At 42.0% G+C, this 23,075-nt stretch overlaps 1 protein-coding gene across 1 annotated transcript in view; it reads left to right on the top strand.

The window, feature by feature from the left end:
* Positions 1 to 764: 764 nt before the first annotated feature.
* Positions 765 to 23,075, top strand: part of dna2 (DNA replication helicase/nuclease 2) — a 34,398-nt gene continuing 12,087 nt past the window's right edge. Inside the window, exons 1-4 of the mRNA XM_024009038.3 lie at positions 765 to 1,163; positions 11,204 to 11,260; positions 11,859 to 12,910; positions 13,053 to 13,226. Coding sequence (XP_023864806.1) covers positions 1,134 to 1,163; positions 11,204 to 11,260; positions 11,859 to 12,910; positions 13,053 to 13,226 — 1,313 coding nt within the window. The 5' untranslated portion in view covers positions 765 to 1,133. The remainder of the gene's footprint in view (positions 1,164 to 11,203; positions 11,261 to 11,858; positions 12,911 to 13,052; positions 13,227 to 23,075) is intronic.

Below are 23,075 nucleotides of genomic sequence, written 5' to 3'. Positions count from 1 at the left end.
ATTGAGGGACCTTACAGTTAATTAAATTCAGGCTGTAACACGACAAAATGTGAAAAAAGTCAAGGGGTGTGAATACTTTCTGAAGGCACTGTACACACAAATTAACCACCATGAGTAGACCTAAGGAACTATGAAAATACTTGAAAATAACCCCTATTTAATCTCTGAAAAAAAATAGCCGGAAATTGATGGTTTGCTGTATGGATCAGATAAGATGGAAGTTATTACCACTAAATAAATTATTCTGAAAAGTTCTGGTGTGCCACATAATCTTTTATCCCATCAAGTTGTGTCACGGTTTGYGAACCGCTGCAATATATGTTTGGAGTACAGTTAAGAATGTGGACATTGTGGCCTTTATAGCTATGGTGATTAATGGCACTGCCAAGGTGGAGAGGAAGTCCAGGAAAATATATACAGTATCATTGTGGATGTGGCAGAACGGTTCCAGGGACTGAAAGACTTCTCGGCGGTGGAGTTCCATAGAGTATTTTCACAAGCTGTATCACCCTCGCAGGTCATAGAGTCTGAGAYGGGAGATATGYAGATTTGAGGTAAGGAAGAAGTGGGAGCTTTTGGGGTTTTGGTTTTGTCAATGTATTTGTTTTATMGTTTTATTGTGGGTTGGTTAAGTACATTTTCCGTATCACGTATTGGTTTTAATTTTACCTTGTTTTTTTTCAACCCCGTCCAGTTAGCGGCAGTAATACACCGTTTTGGTTTGTAGTCTGCCATAAAACTCACAGAAGAAGAAGAAAATCTTATGGAGTGGGAGTGTCTTGATTCGAACTACCATTAATGCTTTTAGCGCGAAAAATAAGAAGGAAAGCATAGCTGACAATGGATGAAATAACCTGAAATAGCTGGCTAGCCAAGTCTTTTGACGAGGTTGGCTACCTTTATATATGTAACCGGTAGGCATTTGAGATGTATGTGTGATTAGTGAAGTAATACCTTTCCAGCTAGGAACTAGCTAACGAAATATGTAAGCTTGCGTTGACTAAAACCAATAACGTTAACGCGTTAGCTAAAGTAATTTAGCCACTCAGGTTAGCTGCAGCTATCTAAAGCTAGTCATCTAAGTTAGCTATCCTCCAAACACACCTGCACGTCGTCAGATCTCTAACGTTACAATGCAGAGGACCAAGTTGAAGAAGAACTCTGTGAGTATTTGCAAATTTTTATGATGCATGTAAAAGTAATAGCTTGTCACATTAATACGTAACGTTAGCTCGCTAGCTGGCAGGGTTTCCCTTAGCTCTTCATGACTCCCAGTTCCATTACATATAGCTAAATCAGTCATTGGACTAAATCGTCTTCTGTATGGGGGAGATTTGTTAAAAGCCCAGAAGTTCAGTCTGAACATTAACACGCGTCATTTGGTATGGTTTTGCAAGCATAAGGACCTTTCATATCAGCAAGAAATGATTGTCAAAAAACMACCGGTTAAATTGAGACACCTTGTGTATATTCTAAAACATGGGGGTGTAGTGGAATAGCCAATGGGCTGGACGATTCTCTTCTCATCTTGAAAAAAATTATATTAAAGTAAATTAATCCGCCTTCATTAACACGATGGAAAAATCGAATTATTTATTATTGAGTTATACAACGGGGGGGGGGTATAATGCTGATTGGTTAAAAGTGCATTCCAGACGGTGTTTACTCCACAAGTTACCGCAGGCATTTTAACATCGTAGACCTTGCTGTCTATCTCCGACATTTGCAACATTGTTTCAATATTCAAATTCGACCTCTAGCTGTCCCATAGTAATGAACATGGTTGGGGCGAGAGGCAGGCAGCGTTTCTCAGCTAGTCGAAATCATGAATCAGCTGCCATCATTTTTATGGATGTATCCAAATAAATGTCACTAGTGAACAGCTTATGCAATTGCAGCTACTGTTGTTATTCTGGCTGCACTGTTTYACGTGACTGTAAATTTGCTGTAGTTGGCTAGCTAGCAAGCAAGGGATAAGAACGTTGCCAGCCAGTATGGCAATGGAACATTTAGAACGAGTGATTGGGTCGCGTCCATAAATACAGAACAAAAAGACTGAACGACTGGGTTGTGTGTCTGGCAACTGAACCAATAGAGCGAACGACCAGGGTAGCAACCCTATATTTGTTTTGGGACTATATCTTGTGGAAGGATGAAGATGGTCATGATACATATATCAAAATGACTTTTTTTATGAAAATATGTCAATACATTATTTGAATATGTTGGTAAGCAGTTGTATAAAAGTGTTAATACCGTCAAAGCCGGGGCGTTTTGGAAGTATATTTGGCACAGTTTGCAACAACTCAGGCATTATCACTTGTTGTGCGTCCTGTAAGTTTGTTTGTATTTTTTTTTCTTTTTAAAAATATATTTTTTAAATATATTATTTTAAAATTGTATCCCCTTTCTCCCAATTTTCGTGGTATCCAATCGCTAAGTAATTACTATCTTGTCTCATCGCTACAACTCCGTACGGGCTCGGGAGAGACGAAGGTCGAAAGCCATGCGTCCTCCGAAGCACAACCCAACCAAGCCGCACTGCTTCTTAACACAGCGCGCCCTCCAACCCGGAAGTTCAGCCGCACCAATGTGTCGGAGGAAACACGTTGCACCTGGCCCCCTTGGTTAGCGCGCACTGCGCCCGGCCCGCCACAGGAAGTCGCTGAGCGCGATGAGACAAGGATATCCCTACCGCCAAACCTCCTAACCCGGACGACGCTTAGCCCAATTGTGCGTCGCCCCGCCGGACCTCCGGTCGCGGCCGTTGCGACAGAGCCTGGGCGCGAACCCAAGAGACTGGACCACTGCGCCACCCGGGAGCCAAGTTGTTTGTTTTTACAATTAAATTGTATATATATAGTAGTATATTTACACACACACAAATTCAATCAAAATAATTGATACACACCTTGTTAGGGTGAGTGTACCCACATGGCCATATCGATTTTACAGCACATGTTTATGGAAAACAAACGGAAGATGAGGTGACCACCTGTGCTAAACGGCTTGCATTCTCTGAACACCTGTGTATAAGCCWAACTCTGAAAGTATAGTTTTGTCAATAGAGGAACTCCTAAATGTATGGATCTGTGCAAAACTGCAACAGTAAGCGAAATATCAAAATTTACTGGGGGAGGGGTGATCCAAGGGTTGTCAAATTTATTTGTTTTTGCTTTGGGGAGGGTTGTTTTTTGCTATTGGGCGCATGGTAATGTGTGTGTTTACCTTGTTTACATTTTCTCTTCTGATTGTATTTAAGCAAAAAGGCCCGAGGTGTAGATGCTGTATGGCTTAATGAAATACGTCACAAAGTAAACTGGGCATTATTTAAGCAATAAGGCCCGGGGGGGTGTGGCATATGGCTAATATACCACGGCTAAAGGCTGTTCTTATGCGCAACGCGGAGTGCCTGGACACAGCCCTTAGCCATGGTATATTGGCCAAATACCACAAACCACCGAGGTGCATTTTTGCTTTTATAAACTGGTTACCAACATAAATATTTTTGGGGTCATACTTGTGGTATTACGGTCTGATATACCACTGCTTTCAGCATTCAGACCTCGAACCACCCAGTTTATAATTTACTTATAAATAATTGCTTGACTTACTATTGATATTACCCTAATAAAGTTATAAATGTTTGTCAATGTTTGGTATGGTTATTATTAAACTTTAGCTACTGCAGGCCTATGATATGAAGGCAATGTGCTCTGGCACTCCAACTAACTCTGACAGTTGAACTTGAGGTGAAAAATTCTGTATCAGGCCTACCAGAGTTACTCCTATAATCTAACAATATAATGCTCATCTTTATTAAAAAAAATATTCTGATCGAAAATTTTCAAATTAGCTTCCTCCTGTACATTTATCTGTAGAGCAGACGCAGTAGCCATCTGAGATAAAGAAATGCATGTCTGTGTCGTAGCATGCCACCGGCATAGCTCTCTCTGGGGTTAGGCCTCAGCTTCTCTTCCTTTATATTTACAGTACCAGTCAAGTTTGGACACCTACTCATTCAAGGGTTTTACTTTATTTTTACTATTTTCTACATTGTAGAATAATAGTGAAGACATCAAAACTATTAAATAACACATGGAATCATGTAGAAACCAAAAATGTGAGATTTTTGGTTCCAACCGTRGTGTCTTTGTGAGACAGAGTAGGTGACTGGATGATCTCCATCTCCAAATTTGGATTTATCAGACCAAATTACAGATTTCCACCAGTCTAATGTCCATTGCTTGTGTTTCTTGGCCTAAGCAAGTCTCTTCTTATTGGTGTCCTTTAGTAGTGGTTTCTTTTCAGCAATTTGACCATGAAGGCCTGATTCACGCAGTCTCCTCTGAACAGTTGATGTTGTGATGTGTCTATTACTTGAACTCAGTGAAGCATATATTTGGGCTGCAATTTCTGAGGCTGGTAACTCTAATGAACTTATCATCTACAGCAGAGGTAACTCTGGTTCTTCCTTTCCTGTGGCAGTCCTCATGAGAGCCAGTTTCATTATAGCGCATTATGGTTTTTACGACTGCACTTGAAGAAACTTTCAGAGTGTTTGAAATTTTCCGCGTTGACTGACCTTCATGTCTTGAATTTATGATGAACTGTCATTTCTCTTTGCTTATTTGAGCTGTTCTTGCCATAATATGGACTTTTACCAAATAGGGCATCTTCTGTATACCTTCTGCTACCTTGTCACAACACAACTGATTGGCTCAAACGCATTAAGAAGGAAAGAAATTCCACAATTAACTTTTAACAAGGCACGTCTGTTAATTGACATGCATTCCAGGTGACTACCTCATGAAGCTGGTTGAGAGAATGCCAAGAGTGTGCAAAGCTGTCAAGGCAAAGAGGGGCTACTTTGAAGAATCTCACATTAAAAATATATTTTAGTTAACACTTTTTGTTGTTGGTTACTGTATGATTCCATATGTTTTTTCATAGTTTTGATGTCACTATTATTCTACAATATAGTAAAAATAAAGAAAAAAACTTGAATGAGTAGGTGTCCAAACTTTTGACTGGTACTGTATATATCTCATACAGTGGACACCTAAGCCTATAGGACTATGCATGCAATGCTCTGATATATATTTAGTACTCAAATCTCTGACAGCTGAACTGTGAGGTGGACAATTAGTATTTTAGGAAAGTAGCCTAAACCAATAATACATTTTTTTTAAAGGCAAAGAAATTTTGCTTATGCTATACATCGAAACACAAGGAATAGTGTTTTTGTTATAGCTGTTTTTAAGGACACAAATGTTTAATTTGGCCATCATCCCTCGTTTACTGATGGCACTGGCTGCGCCAGGTCAGAACTGAATGCATATGGATGTCTGTGAAATTTCTCAAATGTCCGGTAAATTAAAGTTATGTTGACCGGCTTAAGGACATGCCTTTTCATAGTTTCCTTTTTTATGAAGATTATAGAATTTTTTTGCATGAAAATCTGTTGCCAATTGGATGGAACCCTAGCTGTAGACAACCTAAAGTGCGCTAGTCCAGTGTCACTTTGATTATGCCTGCAGATCAGGGTTTACCAGCAGAATGAGCTACCAACCCCAACAAGCTTGTTAGAATTGTACTTAAACTTCCCCCTCTTATTGTATATGTATTTATGTTAAAAAAAATACAAAAATAGGGACCACATTGGAAACTGTCTCTTATACACATCTAGATGTGTATAAGAGACAGGCTACAAAACACCCAAAAGTTTAATGACATTCAGAGATTGTCAAGTCAAGCCTTCAATACTGGGTAGGCCTACAAGGTGGTGGTGGGGGTGTATTTTTGGTTGGTTGATATTGACAGTCTGTTGTGGCAAAGTTTATAAACACAGGGTTGCTACAGTTGTTTTTGGTCTTTAACATTATTTGAGTTAATTCTATGAGGGGGGAGGTTGTTCAATTTATTTTACCGTACAAGTGGAGGGTCATYTGAAAATATTTTATGTTTGGGAGTGGAGCGTAGGGCGAAGGCAGAATGCTGCCTAGAGTTTTCGACAGCTAGGTTTCCGTTAGCTGGTAATGGCTGGTTTTCGGCTGATAAACATTTTTATAATGAAAAGCAGATTTAAATAAAACTGTCGCTGGCCAATTGTCCAGGAGAATAAATAAAAAATCCCATTGCTAAATAATGCTTTTTAGCCTATTCATTGATGGAAATACCAGTCGATGTAAATACATTAGTCCCAGTCATGCTTATCTGTGTATAGGTTAATTTGCATCATTTATTGCCGCGTGTGTATATTCTTTAGTCGGTAGGCTATTTATCACACGCGCACAGCATATAGATACAGAGCCTATGAYCGGAAAATCTGTCAGACAGCTGCTTCTGCTCTAACTTCTCAAACAGCTTATTCGTTGCTGCTGGAATGAAYCATGCTTTTATATGCCCAATCATTGAGTAACATTTCTACATGCAATTATGTGTTTAATCGTGGCCATCAAAACTGTTWWAAAAAATCCTAATCCTCAGGGTGCGTATCAAAGTAGTGTAGTTGAGGGATACGCTGTATCAATTAATAAAGCTGATGGATCAGAATATTTAGCTTAAAATGTTGCTAAACTATTTCTTCACATTTTAAGTGCAGCGATGTGCTCATGGTGCTAGGCCTACAAGCAAATATTCCCAAATGCAATTTGCAGGAAAACACAGTTCTGAAATGTGCACTGCACATGCGAGTGATTTCATGGACAGAGATGGAAATATCCGTTGGAAATTTGGAAAAAGATGCACCCTATTATGACTAAGATAATACCTTTGGCTGCTAGACAATGAAGAAGTTGATTTGAAAACCAGGAGCGGACATACAATGTATTCAGACCCCTCTTTCCCTTCCATATTTTGTTACGTTACAGCCTTATTCTAGAATTYATTAAATGTTTTTCCTAATCAATCTACACACAATACCCAACATGGACAAAGTAAAAACAGGCTTTTAGAAATGTTTGCAAAAAAATAGCTTATTTACATAAGTATTCAGACCCTTTGCTATGAGACTAAATTAAGCTCCGGTGCATCCTGTTTCCATTGATCATTGCTGATGTTTCTACAACTTGATTGGAGTCCACCTGTGGTATATTCAATTGATTGGACATGAWTTGGAAAGGCACACACRTGTCTATATAAGGTCCCACAGTTCTCAACCAAGCCATGATGTCGAAGGAATTGTCCATAGTCTGTGCCGAGGCACAGATCTGGGGAAGGGAGCCAAGCGTCACGTCTGGAGGAAACCTGGCACCATCCCTACGGTGAAGCATGGTGATGGTGGCAGCATGATGCTGTGGGGATGTTTTTCAGGGTGTGGGAGACTAGTCTGGATCGGGGGAAAGATGAACGGAGCAAAGTAGAGATCCTTGATGAAAACCTGCTCAGGACCTCAGACTGGGGCGAAGGTTCACCTTCCAGCAACGACCCTAAGCACACAACCTAGACAACGCAGGAGTGGCTTCGGGACATGTCTCTGAATGCCCTTTAGTGGCCCAGCCAAAGGCCGGACTTGAARTCCATCGAACATCTCTGGAAACACCTGAAAATAGCTGTGCAGCAACGCTCCCCATCCAACCTGACAGAGCTTGAGAGGATCTGCAGAGAGGAATGGGAGAAACTCCCCAAATACAGGTGTGCAAAGCTTGTAGCATAATACCCAAGGCTCGAGGCTGTAATCACTTCCAAAGGTGCTTCAACAAAGTACTGGCTAAATGGTCTGAATACTTATGTAAATGTGATATTTCTACTTTTGTAATAAAAAAATAAAAAAAGTCTAAACCTGTTTTTGCTTTGTCATTATGGGCTATTGTGTGTAGATTGATGGGAGAAAAAACTATTTAATCTATTTTAGAATAAGGCTGTAATGTAACAATGTGGAAAAAGTCAAGGGGTCTGAATACTTTCTGAATGCACTGTAGATTTTATAGTCACACCGGATACAGTGAAATGTGTTGTTCTGAAGGGTAAACCATAGTAGTACAGCGCCCCTGGAGAAAATTAGGGTTAAATGCCTTGCTCAAGAGCACATAAACCGTATTTTTTCCCCCTGTTTTTTTTTTCTTCACCTTGTCGGCTTGGGTATTCAAATCGGCGACCTTTCGGGAGTAYCTAGTGCATATACAGTTGAAGTCAAAAGTGTACATACACCTTAGCCAAATACATTTAAATTCAGTCATAATTCCTTACATTTAATCCTAGTAAAAATTCCCTGTCTTTGGTCAGTTAGGATCACCACTTAAGAATGTAAAATGTCAGAATAATAGTAGAGAATGATTTATTTCAGCTTTTATTTCTTTCATCACATTCCCAGTGGGTCAGAAGTTTACATACACTCAATTAGTATTTGGTAGCATTCCCTTTAAATTGTTTAACTTTGGGTCAAATGTTTCGTGTAGCCTTCCACAAGCTTCCCACAATAAGTTGGGTGAATTTTGGCCCATTCCTCTTGACAGAGCTGGTGTAACTGAGTCAGGTTTGTAGGCCTCCTTGCTCGCACACACTTTTTTCAGTTCTGCCCACAAATTCTTTAGGATTGAGGTCAGGGCTCTGTGATGGCCAATCCAAGACCTTGACTTTGTTGTCCTTAAGCCATTTTGCCACAACTTTGGAAGTATGCTTGGGGTCATTGTCCATTTGGAAGACTCATTTGCGACCAAGCTTTAACTTCCTGACTGATGTCTTGATGTTGCTTCAATATATCCACATAATTTTTCTTCCTCATGAAGCCATCTATTTTGTTGAAGTGCACCAGTCCCTTCTGCAGCAAAGCAGCCCCCTCAACATGATGCTGCCACCCTGTGCTTCACGGTCGGGATGGTGTTCTTCGGCTTGCAAGCCTCCCCCTTTTCCCTCCAAACATAATGATGGTCATTATGGCCAAGCAGTTCTTTTTTGTTTAATCAGACAGAGGACATTTTCTCCAAAAGGACAATCTTTGCCCCATGTGCAGTTGCAAACCGTAGTCTGGCTTTTTTTATGGCGGTTTTTGGCAATGGCCTCTTCCTTGCTGAGCCGGCTTTCAGGTTATCTCGATATAGGACTCGTTTTACTGTGGATATAGATACTTTTGTACCCGTTTCCTCCAGCAATCATTCACAAGGTCCTTTGCTGCTGTTCTGGGATTGATTTGCACTTTTTGCACGAAGGTACGTTCATCTCTAGGAGACAGAACGTGTCTCCTTCCTGAGTGGTATGATGCCTGCGTATTCCCATTGTGTTTATATTTGCGTACTATTGTTTGTACAGATGAACGTGGTACCTTCAGGCATTTGGAAATTGCTCCCAAGGGTGAACCAGACTMGTGGAGGTCTACAATTTTTTTTCTGATGTCTTGGCTGATTTCTTTTGATTTTCTCATGATGTCAAGSAAAGASGCACAGAGTTTGAAGGTAGGCCTTYAAATACATCCACAGCTACACCTCCAATAGGCTAATTGACATAATTTGAGTCAATCAGAAGCTTCTAAAGCCATGYCATCATTTTCTGGAATTTTCCAAGCTGTTTAAATCCACAGTCAGCTRGGTGTATGTAAACTTCTGACCCACTGGAATTGTGATACAGTGAAATAATCTGTCTGAACAATTGTTGGAAAGATTACTTGTGTCATGCACAAAGTAGATGTCCTAACCGACTTCCCAAAGCTATAGTTTATTAACAAGAAATTTGTGGAGTGTTTGAAAAACAAGTTTTAATGACTCGAACTTAAGTGTATGTAATTTTCTGACTTTGTTTTCTTTTAATTACTTCCTCTACTGGTTGTCTGGGTGGTTGGTCCTTATGCTTTGMACACTGTGTTAACTAACCTCCAGACGGGCTTCAATGCCATACAACTCTCCTTCCATGACCTCCAACTGCGCTTAAATGCAAGCAAAACTAAATGTGTGCTCTTCAACCGATCGCTGCCCACATCTACCCACGGTTCTGACTTAGGTATTTGTAGTTGTCCACATATTCTAGGTGCCTGGTTAGACTGTAAACTCTCCTTCCAGACTCGCATTAAGCATCTCCAATCCAAAATGATATCTAGAATCGGCTTCCTATTTCYCAACAATGCATCCTTTACTCATACTGCTAAACATACCCTTGTAAAACTGACTATCCTACCGATCCTTGACTTCGGCGATGTCATTTACAAAATAGCCTCCAACACTCTACTCAGCAAATTGGATGTATCACAGTGCCATCTGTTTTTGTCACCAAAGCCCCATATACTACCCACCACTGCGACCTGTATGCTCTCGTTAGCTGGACCTCGCGTCATATCCGTTGCCAAACCAACTGGCTCCAGGTCATCTAAGTCAATGCTTGGTAAAGCCCCACCTTCTCTCAGCTCACTGGTCACCATAGCAGCACCCACCCGCAGCACGCGCTCCAGCAGGTATATTTCACTGGTCACCCCCAAAGCCAATTCTTTCTTCATCTGTCAGAGCAGCTCACAGATCACTGCACCTTTTAAGTAGCCCATCCAACTACCTCATCACCGTATTGTTATTTATTTTGCTCCTTTTCACCCCAGTACTACTACTTGCACACTGATCTTCTGCACCTCTATCACCCCAGTGTTTAATTTGCCATACTGTAATAATTTCGCCACTATGGTCTATTTATTGCCTCATCCCCCCCCCCTTATCCTACCTCATTTGCACACACTGTATATAGAATTTCTCTATTGTGTTATTGACTGTATGTTTGTTTATTCCATGTGTAACTATGTGTTTGTGTCGCACTGCTTTGCTTTCTTGGCCAGATCGCAGTTGTAAATGAGAACTTGTTCTCAACTAGCCTACCTGGTTAAATAAATGTGGGGGGGGGAAATGCTGCTGGAAATTTGAGACAAAATATCCACAAGAAAAGTATTACCAAACATACTTTTCAAAATGCTGGTAGTGCATTCAGATTTCACCTGAAGCATGCGCACACAATGTAAATACATGCATGAAATTCATACATACTAGCAGCTCGTGCATGTGTTTACATTTTGCACATGCTTTAGGTAGTAGACGTCTGAACGCACTAGTACCAGCTTTTTTACCAAATCTGTTTAATACTTTCTGTGGATATTTTTTCTCGTTACGGTATGATAACTGATTCAGAGGGGTTGGGATAAATGCGAAAGACGTGCATTGTTGTACAACTGACTAGGTTGTACTAACACCACAAAGGCTCTATGCTAATTTGCTGTACTTTGTCCCAACGATAGGTAATTGGAGGCCATCAGAAGACACTCTCTTCATTTTTCTACCCAAACAAACTCAAGGTGACCCCCCCCCCCATTGCCTTGTCCTTTGAGTTAAGGCGTCCGCATGCTTCCCAGCCGAAACAGTTCGGTAGAGTTTGGCATATACTATGATCTTTTCTTTTTGGACTGTTTGGGCACACTTTTTTTTCTGGAGGCAAGCAGGATTTCAGAGAAAGTCTACTCCCGTTCCTCGGTGATTGGTCATCAGTAGGGATTCTTCAATAGTCTTGTCATTCAATGAGAGACGACTCATTTTATGCAAAAAAAAAATCATAACTGCACCAAACATCTTAGTCGTGCAATTTTACATTCAACTAAGATCTTCTGCAAAAACGTCAAAATGGATGACAGATTTATTGAGTTAGAGTAATTCTGACTATTTAAAAGAAGTGTATACTGGCTATGGCGTRTAAATGGACGTTACTATTGCTGCTTTTTTCTCGTTTTTCAAGCAGTCTTTTTAAGGGAGTATGTGAACACACTCGTTCGGCTAGCAGAGTTGGCTAGGCACCAACTGAACTGAAGCATGCTGACGCCTTTACCGTTTCTTATTGAATTATCCTCACTCTGTGTACAATTGTTGACAAACTTAAGTCTGACCTTGTGTTGGTTTCAGGAGTCAACACCTCCCTCAAAGAGAACTATATGCAGCATAACTGAGACGGACTCCTCAAATGTCACCTCTAACCAGCGCAGTGTCCTGGGGGGCATTGAAAATTCTCCCCTGTCTTTTGACCTCTTATCTGTCCCAGAGACCCCCGACAGCCAGATCAGAACCTCTCACCCTGCCAGAAAGCCTGAAGATGGGCATCTCTCTCCTATCTGCCGCAGACCGTGCTCCAGAGGGGTCAGCTTAATAAGGGAAAATTCTCCCAAGGCAGCTATGTTCTCCCTGAGGAGTAAGATCAGTCCCCCACCTCAGGTACAGACGAGCACCAAGAACAGTAACATGCAACGTTGCTCTGTGAAAAGACTGTTCAGTCCCGATGACGTACACGTTGCCAAGCGTCCCAAAACCATGCCAGTGAAGAGGCCATCCATTAGCCCTCTGCGGAAGCCTTTCCTTCATGGAGAGGACTTCCTGAGCGAATGCTTGCAGGTCATTGGTGACACTCAAAACTCCAAAGGTACTAAATTCCAGCAGGGCACAGGCCTAGTTGTCAAAGCTGTGAATGGCAGAAAGCCATCCAAGGCTGGTCAGATACACTTAGGTTACAGTGTATTGACATCAGGAGCCAAGCAGAAGATTAGAAACGTCATGCCATCATTAAAGCCACTGTCTGTCAAAAGAGCTTCGTCCTTGTCCTCTAATGAGAGCTCTCTCCCCAGCAGCTTGAGTGAATGTGAAGAGGAGTGTGCTTTTACTGTCATTACAGAACAAAAAGATGCCACAGAATATAATAGCTGCCCCACAGACTTGAATACAAGCGGTGGGCATGTGATCTCTACTAGCTTTGAGAAGCCTAGTAGTGTAAAAACTAGCCTTCCGTGTCCACCCAATCCCAATAAGAGCTTAATGGAAGTTGAAAGCAGTGCTGTCAGAGACTGTGGCACTGACGGGAAAGGAGTAACATCAGAAGACCACCTGGAGGGGCTGGAGGACAACTGGTTTGATGACAAAATGGAGGAGAGCTTCYGTAACACTAAGGAGGAGAAATCCAATGCTGGGTATGATGAGCACATCTAACTTACTAGGCATTGAATTTTAAAATAAAAAAGTGATTTTTTTTATGCCTTTATGCCTTTTTTTCTGGTATGGAGTGTTATTTGTGCATATGTAATTACCCTTTTGTTGTTTTTCACGAACCAGTAAAAAGAAAGGCATCCCAGACCATATTATTCTGACCACTGGGCTGCACAACCGCTACTGGATACTAGATGTGCAGGAGGTCCATGGTGCTCGTGGCTCTGTGGAGAAACATCTGACCATCACTGCCTCCAAGACCTCCCATCCTACGGAGATCTGTATTCTAAAGGATGGATGGTAATATTCTGCACAATACATTATTTTATYTACCCAAATGAGTGGACAAAATATTAACACCTGCTCTTTCCATTACACATACTGACCAGGTGAATCCAGGTGAAATCTATGTTCCCTTATTAATGTCACTTGTTAAATCTACTTCAATCAGTGTAGATGAAGGGGAGGAGACAGGTTAACAAATTATTTTTAAGCCTTGAGACATGGCTTGTGTATCAAATGTTATTTGTCACATACACATTTAGCAGATGTATTTATTATGGATCCCCATTAGCTGCTGCCAAGGCAGAAGCAACTCTTCCTGGGGTTGAGCAAAATTAAGGCAGTTTATACAATTTAAAAAAACATTACAATACATTCACAGATTTCACAACGCACTGTGTGCCCTCAGGCCCATACTCCACCACTACCACATATCTACAGTACAAATTCCATGTGCACGTGTGTTTTGTAGTGCGTATGTTATCGTGTGTGAATGCATGTCTGTGCCTATGTTTGTGTTGCTTCACAGTCCCTGCTGTTCCATAAGGTGTATTTTTATATATTTATTTTTATAAAAWGTTTCTGCTTGCATRAGTTACTTGATGTGGAATAGAGTTCCATGTAGTCATGGCTCTATGTAGTACTGTGCGCCTCCGATAATCTGTTCTGGACTTGGGGACTGTGAAGAGACCTTTTGTGGCATGTCTTGTMGGGTATTTAGGGCCTTATCTAATACGTAATTTTTTAAAATCCCAGATTTAATTTTTTCCTGTTTTATGCWAATTTTATCATCAGAAAGCATTTCTAATAATGTGAATGAATAAAACGTCAATTTTAATAAGATGTATAACAGTACATTTGTAATGATGAAACACATCATTGCACACATTTTCAATCAAGGCAAGTGCTTCAATAGAGTTCTACTAAGTGTTTCATTATAAATGAAAAAAAGTKATGCAAGAATCTAGGCAACAATGCAGCAAGCAATAGGCAAAACCTAGAGTTATACTTATGTAAGAAAATAGTTTTTTTTCTGTTTTTGTAACACTTGTGAAGCACTTTATTTTATTTTAACTTATAAATGGGAAAAAAAAGATTCATGCAAGAATCTAGGCAATAATGCAGCAAAAGGCAAAACCTATGGAACTACCTTATGAGCTCCTATGTCTGTCCATTGTATGTTTTCCATCTATCACAGATATCTCCATTGAAGTACATGATTGTCAGCCTCTGTGTTGAGCTCGGTGAGTGCCTCTCGCTTGTCTGTGAGTAGAGTCTTGTATTTGCTGAAACTCCTCTGTTGACTGAACTGACTGGGAAGTAGATGTAGGGCACTGTCACTTCTGCAACTCTTGGGAATCTTGCACTCCAATCTTGCACTCACTCCAATCTTGCACTTGGGAATCTGGCCCCTCCAGTAATCAGCAAGCTCCAAAGCAGATGAGGGCTCCCTGATAGGCAATCCATTCTTCACTGAGCTCTGTTGATGGGCTTGCCATGGGTTTCAGTTGTGTGTAGGCTTCAATCTGCTTTTCCATGGCTGGAGCCTGCCTAGGATCGAACACCCTAGCCAGCCTGTAAACCTCTCTGGCTGGATGTGTGTCCCAGTGCTTTGAGAACTTTGAAGGCCAAGTGGAATGCATCATGGAGATGGTCAAGCACCTCTCTCCAATCCCCATCCTCTCAATAGCTGCACCTTCTCCTCTGTTTCCAGTTGGCTGAGGATGTTTGTGACTGCATGGGATGATGACTTTTCTGCCAACAAAAACTCTGTACAGATGAACATGCTCTACATGGTACTACACCTGGAGCTATTTCACCTTGAGCTCACTGCTTCAGGAGGAGCCTTGACCTGCACAAACTCCTTCAGAATGCGGAAGCTCAACCATCTTCTCTTTCTGGCAGGCTTCTTGAAGACATCTCATCCATGTCACAAGTGATGCAACTTCAGAAGTATTTGTAGTGCTGCCAGGTCTCACCCACCAGATTAATGACATGGCAGAGACCGGTTACATGGACACTGTTGGGCATCACTCCTTTCAGAACCTCCTTGTATGTCTTCAGGCAGTAGGAGGCATCTGTGACCACTGCCCAGGCATCATTCAGGTTCAGTGGTTGCTGTGGCGGGAGGCTAGTATAGATTGGGAAAACGTTGAGTAGTTGCATCTGTCCATGAAAATGACATCCACCAGAAAGTACTGGATTTCAACACCTGCAATGAAAGATAAGGAAACACTGTTTTAACCTAAAATAAGTGACAAAATAAGTTATTTCAAGCGTAAACACAATATAGATACAGCGATAGTTAGCTAGATGGAGAGGCAGACAGCTGCTGACATACATCGCTATATTTCACCACGATAGCGCGTTGTTTGGAATATCACAATTTGTATGKGGACAATTCACATTGCAGAATGTAAATGTAGGCTAATGCAACTGTATATCAATAGGCTGTTAAATTAACTCACKAATGACAATGTTTAGACCGCTGCAATCCCTTGCATCTGTTGTCTTGTCAACAACCACCCCAAACTTCTTCTTGCGGATCTTCTGTAGAACGACAGTCATATGTTGGTTGAACACACAAGGCAGGTGAGTTTGACSGAGGCTGCTCTCATTTTCGGGCAACGCTCCTCCCTGTTTGCAATGCTTCACTAGAAACATCTGTAGCTTTCTTCGCTTTTCTAAGGGTATGTCAGACTCGGTGCACACAGCCACAAAGTCCTGAAATAAATTGTCTTAAATCTGAAAATGCGCMTGCACTAGTAATGGTAGTTTGAAGAGGCATGCTCTGGCAAACACGGTGCTTTTCCTTGTTCTCCACATGGGCTTTAGATTTTAAGTGGTCATCACACACATTTTTACGGGTCCAATCAATAGTACGCTGACAGAATTTTCAAAACAGCTTATCGCCTGACTCAGTTTACTTCTTGGCCGTCGTAGACGGCCTCTTCAACATGTTTCTCAAAGTGACAGCCAAGTTGTGAGGTGACGTAAGAGTCATACGCCTGACCGACCCCCTCTCAAAACACGGCAATCGAAAACGGAAGTATTTCTCTAGGCCTACTTGTCTGTAATTTTACAATTGTCATTTAGGTTACTACAATATTTAGGCCTACTTTTGATTTATTTTTTTAATCAWTTTCAGCCAAATTATAGAAAATTCATCGATTCCGTCCCAGTTTTCCGCATCGGAAATCATTGGGCCCTAGGAATGCATTGGTGTCCGAGCTGTGCACCAGTAGTTCAAACAGACAGCTCGGTGCATTCAACATGTCAATACCTCTCATAAATACAAGTAGTGATGAAGTCAATCTCTCCTCCACTTTGAGCCAGGAGAGATTGACATTCTTCTTCTTATTATTAGCTCTGTTTACATCCAAGGACCAGCCGTGCTGCCCTGTTCTGAGCCAATTGCAATTTTCCTAAGTCCCTTTTTGTAGCACCTGACCACACGACTGAACAGTAGTCCAGGTGCGACAAAACTAGGGCCTGTAGGACATGCCTRGTTGATAGTGTTAAGAAGGTAGATTAGTGCTTTATTATGGACAGACTACTCCCTGTATTAGCTACTGTTGTGTCAATATGTTTTGACCATTGACCGTTTACAATCCAGGGTTACTCCAAGCAGTTTAACCACCTCGACTTGCTCAGTTTCAACATTATTTATTACAAGATTTAGTTGAGTTTTAGGGTTTAGTGAATGTGTCCAAATTACAATGGTATTAGAAATATTTAGGCCTAACTTATGCCTTGCCACCCACTCTGAAACTAACTGCAGCTCTTTGTTGAGTGTTGCAGTCATTTCAGTCGCTGTAGTAGCTAGAGGTCGACCGATTATGATTTTTCAATACCGATACCGATTATTGGAGGACAAAAAAAGCCGATGCCGATTTTATTTAATAATATATATATATATTTTTTAATATATATCATACACACACATTTTTGTAATAATGACAATTGCAACAATACTGAATGAACAATGAACACTTTTATTTTAACTTAATATAATACACACACGCACAAAGCTCTGAAGTGACAATGATACTGAAGAGTCTGCTTAGGAGACAAATACTCTCAACTGTTTGAATAAAAATAGTTTAAGTTACCTGTGATGAATGTTGAAAAKAAATGTTGAAAAATCTATATGCAGGAAATCCTATTTTAATAATGGGCATGGTAAGAATTGACAACCAAAGTGCGAGTCATAATTCCCATGACACCTAGCAAAATCTGAAAAGCGGTTCCTTCATTTATTCTATAGGATATTTTTAGATTCACTTAGAATAAGGTCTGTGTTTCGTGTAGGCTTACATCACCGTGCCAATTTTATAACTGTGTAGATATCCATAGGACAAGGTAACTGATCAATATTGGCTAATTATAAGTGAAGATTTAAAAAAAATGTAGAGTAGATTTATGAAAATATGTTGACAAACGTTACCTTATCCTAGTGAGATTTACACGGGTATCAAAACGTCGAGGCGGTTTAAGCTTGCATGAAACACAGACCTTATTTGAAGTAGATCAAGACATTCTCTATGGAAGACATGAACGGTAAAATAATGAAGGAACCCCTTTCAAATTCAGCCGCAAGTTATTACAGGAATTATAACGCCGTCGACTATTTCTCTCTAAACCATATACCTTTGACTAATCCGGAAACTATCACCTCAAACAAACGTTTATTCCGTTCCGTATTTTATCTAACGGTGGCATCCATGAGTCTAAATATCCTGTTACATTGCACAACCTTCAATGTTTTCATAATTACGTAAAGTTCTGGCAAATATATGTCGCAAAGACCCAGGCGGCCCAAACTGTTGCATATACCCTGACTCTGCGTGCAATGAACGCAAGAGAAATGACACAATTTCACCTGGTTAATATTGCCTGCTAACCTGGATTTCTTTTAGCTAAATATGCAGTTTAAAATATTATACTTGTGTATTGATTTTAAGAAAGGCATTGATGTTTATGGTTAACTACACATTGGAGCAATGACAGTCATTGATTGTTTTTATAAGATAAGTTTAATGCTAGCTAGCAACTTAGCTTACTGCATTCGCTAACAGGCAGGCTCCTCGTGGAGTGCAATGTAATCAATGCAAGATTAGATCCCCCGAGCTGACAAGGTTAAAAATCTGTCGTTCTGCCTCGTTCCTAGGCCGTCATTGAAAATAAGAATGTGTTCTTAATTGACTTGACTAGTTAAATAAAGATTAAATAAAGGTGTAAAAAAAGAAGAAAAGAAAAGGGCAAATCGGCGCCCAAAAATACCGATTTCCGATTGTTATGAAAACTTGAAATCGGCCATTCCGATTAATCGGTCGACCTCTAGTAGTAGCTGACATGTATAGTGTTGAGTCATCCGCATACATAGACACACTGGCTTTACTCAAAGCCAGGGGCGGCATGTCATTAGTAAAGATTGAAAAAAGGGGCCTAGACAGCAGCCCTGGGGAATTCCTGATTCTACATGGATTATGTTGGAGAGGRTTCCATTAAAAATGWTATTGCGGGTGTAGCGAAATGCTTGTGTTTCTAGCTCCAACAGTATCTAACAATACACAAATTTTAAAGTAAAATAAATATTAGGACAAGCCATGTCGGAGTGGCATTGACTAGAATATAGTGTATATACATATGAGATTAATAAAGCCGTATGTAAACAGTATTAAAGTGACTAGTGTTCCATTATAAAAGTGGCCKGTCATTCCAACTCTGTATATAGGGCATCAGCCTCTAAGGTGCATGGTTGAGTAGTCAGGTGGTAGCCGGCTTGTGATGGCTATTTCAGTCTGATGACCTTGAGATACTGTAGAAGCTGTTTTTCAGTCTCTCGGTCCCAGCTTGGATGCACCTGAACTGACCTCTCCTTCTGGATGGTAGCGGGGGTGAACAGGCCGTGGCTCGTGTGGTTGATGTACTTGATCTTTTTGGCCTCCCTATGACATTGGGGGCTGTAGGTGTCCTGGAGGGCAGGCAGTGTGCCCCCGGTGATGTGTTGGGCAGACCGTACCACCCATGGAGAGCCCTGTGGTTGTGGGTGGTGCAGTTGCCGTACCAGGTGGTCATACAACCCAAGAGGATGCTCTCAATCTGTAAAAGTTTGTGCGGGTCTTCGGTGCCAAGCCYAATTTCTTCAGCCTCCTGAGGTTGAAGAGGCGCTGTTGCACCTTCTTCACCACACTGTCTGTGTGGGTGGACCATTTCTGATTGTCAGTGATGTGTACGCTGAGGAACTTGAAGCTTTCCACCTTCTCTACTACGGTCCTGTCTGTGGATAAGGGCGTGCTCCTTCTGCTGTGTCCTGAAGTCCARGATCAGCTTCTTTGTTTTGTTGAGGGAGAGGTTATTTTCCTGGCACCACTCCGCCAGGGCCCCCACCACCTCCCTGTAGACTGTCCCGTAATTGTTGGTAATCAGGCCTACTACTGTTGTCGTCTGCAGACTTGATGATTGATTTGGAGACMTGCGGGGCCACACAGTCATGGGTAAACAGAAAGTACAGAAGGGGAATGAGCACACACCCTTGTGGGGCTCCTGTGTTGAGGGTCAGTGAAGTGGTGTTTTTTCCTACACCACCTGGGGGGGGGNGAAAGTACAGAAGGGGAATGAGCACACACCCTTGTGGGGCTCCTGTGTTGAGGGTCAGTGAAGTGGTGTTTTTTCCTACACCACCTGGGGGGGGGCCGTCAGGAAGTCCAGGACCTAGTTGCACAGGGTGGGGTTCAGACCCAGGGCCCCGAGCTTGATGAGCTTGGATGGTACTATGGTATTGAATGCTGAGCTATTGTCAATGAACATAATTCTGACGTAGGTATTCGTCTTGTCCAGATGGGAAAGGGCAGTGTGCAGTGCGATGGCGATTGCATATTGCATAGTCTGTGGATCTATTTGAAGTGGGGCTAGGGTGTCAGGTAAGGTGGAGGGGATATGATCCTTAACTAGCTTCTCAAAGGACTTCATGATTACAGAAGTTAGTGCTACGGGGCGATAGCCATTTAGTTCAGTTACCTTTGCTTTCTTGGGTACAGGAACAATGGTGGACAACTTGAAGCAAGTGGGGGCAGCAGACTGTGGTAAGGAGAGATTGAATATGTATATAAACACTCCAGCCAGCTGGTCTGCACATGCTCTGAGGACGCGGCTAGGAATGCCGTCTGGGCCGGCAGCCTTGCACACTTAAATGTCTTACTCACATTGGCCACGGAGAAGGAGAGCCCACAGTACTTGGGAGCAGGCCGTGTCAGTGGCACTGTGTTATCCTCAGAACGGGCGAAGAATGTGTTTAGTTTGTCCGAAAGCAAGAGGTCGGTGTCCACGCCTTGGCTGGTTTTCCATTTGTAATACGTAATTGTCTTTAGTCACCATGTTCGTGTGAACGTCAATTTTATTCTGAGGCTACACGGAACATATCCCAGTCCAAGTTATCAAAAACAATCTTGAAGCATGGATTCTGATTGGTCAGACAATCGTTGGATAGACCTTAGCATGGGTCCTTCCTGTTTGAGTTTCTGCCTATAGGAAGGAACGAGCAAAATGGAGTTGTGATCTGATTTGCCAAAGGGAGGGCGGGGGAGGGTCTTGTAGGCGTTTCAAAAAGGCAAGTAGCAGTGATCTAATGTTTTTCCTAAGTGAGTACTACAGTCAATTTGTTGATAAAGCTTCGGTAGCGTTTTCTCAAATTTGCTTTGTTGAAATCCCCAGCTACAATAAATGCCGCCTCAGGGTATGTGGTTTCAAGTTTGCATAAAGTCCAGTGAAGTTCCTTGAGGGCCATCTTGGTATCGGCTTGAGGGGGAATATACACGGCTGTGACTATTTGAGGTATTCTAGGTTGGTGAACAAAAGGACTTGTTTCTGTATGTTATCACAATCACACCATGAGTAGTTAATCATGAAACATACACCCCTGTCTTTCTTCTTCCCGGAGAGTTCTTTATTTCTTTCTGCGCGATGTACTGAGAACACAGCTGGCTGTATGGACTGACACAGTATATCCGGAAAGAGCCATGATTCTGTGAAAGTGTGTTACGGTCCCTGATGTCTCTCTGGAAGGAGATCCTCGCCCTGAGCTCGTCTACTTTATTGTCCAGAGACTGAACATTAGCGAGTAATATTCTCTGAAGTGGTGGATGGTGTGCATGCCTCCTGAGTCAGACTAGAAGTCCACTCCGAATACCTCTTCTCCGCAGGGGGTGTCTTGGAGCAGCCTCTGGGATAAGTTCAATTGTCCTGGGAGTACAAACAAAGGATCAAATTCGGGAAACTTGTATTCCTGGTCGTAATGCCGTGAGATGAGTTACCGCTGCTCTGATTCCCAAAAGTTCTTTCCGGCTGTATGTAATATATAAAAAAATCTGGGTTAATAATGTAAGAAATAACACATAAAAACAAAATCCTGCAGTGTTGCTTAGGAGCTAGAAGCAGAGCTTCCATGTCTGTTGGCGCATCTTACATATGTGTGTCATTCAGAGGGTGAATGGGCAAGACAAAATATTTTAAGTGCCTTTGAACAGGGTATGGTAGTAGGTGCTAGGCGCACCGGTTTGGTCAAGAACTGCAACACTGCTGGGTTTCTCACGCTCAACAGTTTCCCGCGTGTATCAAGAATGGTCCACCACCCAAAGGACATAACATTTGATTTTATGTGTCACATGCTCCGAATACAACAGGTGTAGATCTTACAGTGAAATGCTTACTTACAAGCCCTTAACCAACAGTGCAGTTTAAGAAACTTTAAAACATATGTATTTACTATATGAACTGAATTAAATATAAATAAAAAAATTAAACCAGTAGAAAATGAATAACTATAGAGCAACAATAAAATAACAGTAATGCGGCTATGTACAGGGAGTACCGGTACAATGTGTGGAGGCACAGGTTAGTCGAGGTAATTGAGGTAATATGTACATGTAGGTAGAGGTAAAGTGACTATGCATGGARAATAACCAGAGTAGCAGCAGCATAACAATGGCGGGGGTGCAATAAAAATAGTCCGGGTAGCCATTTGATTAGCTGTTCAGTAGTCGTCTTATGGCTTGGGGGGTAGAAGCTGTTAAGCCTTTTGGACCTAGACTTGGCGCTCCGGTATCGCTTGCCATGCAGTAGCAGAGAGAGTCTATGACTAGGGTGGCTGGAGTTTTTGGAAATGTTTAGGGCCTTGCTCTGACACCGCCTGGAATAGAGGTCCTGGATGGCAGGAAGCTTGGCCCCAGTGATGTACTGAGCCGTACGCACTACCCTCTGTAGTGCCTTGCGGTCGGAGGCTGAGCAGTTGCCATATCAGGCGGTGATGCAACCAGTCAGGATGCGCTCGATGGTGTAGCTGTATAACTTTTTTGATGATCTGAGGACACGTGCCAAATCTTTATATTCTCCRGAGGGGGAAAAAGTGTTGTCGTGCCCTCTTGACTGTCTTGGTCTGTTTGAACCATGATAGTTTGTTGGTGATGTGGACACCCAAGGAACTCAGTTATCAACCTGCTCCACTACAGCCCCGTCGATGAGAATGGGGGGGTGCTTGGTCCTTCTTTTCCTGTAGTCCACGATCATCTCCTTTGTCTTGATCACGTTGAGGGAGAGGATGTTATCCTGGCACCACACTGCCAGGTCTCTGACCTCATCCCTATAGGCTGTATCATTGTCGGTGATCAGGCCTACCACTGTTGTCGTCGGTAATGGTYTTAATGATGGTGTTGGAGTCATGCTTGGCCATGCGATCATGGGTGAACAGGGATTACAGGAGGGGACTGAGCACGCACCCCTGAGAGGCCCCTYTTGAGGATCAGCGTGTGAGCCATGACCAACCTTCCAAAGCACTTCATGGCTACAGACTTGAGTGCTACAGGTCTG

The sequence above is a fragment of the Salvelinus sp. IW2-2015 genome, linkage group LG18 (genome assembly GCF_002910315.2).
Source record: "Salvelinus sp. IW2-2015 linkage group LG18, ASM291031v2, whole genome shotgun sequence".
In the NCBI taxonomy this organism is placed as follows: domain Eukaryota; kingdom Metazoa; phylum Chordata; class Actinopteri; order Salmoniformes; family Salmonidae; genus Salvelinus; species Salvelinus sp. IW2-2015.
Note: the sequence above shows the minus strand (reverse complement) of the source record. Positions and strands in the feature narration are given on the sequence as shown.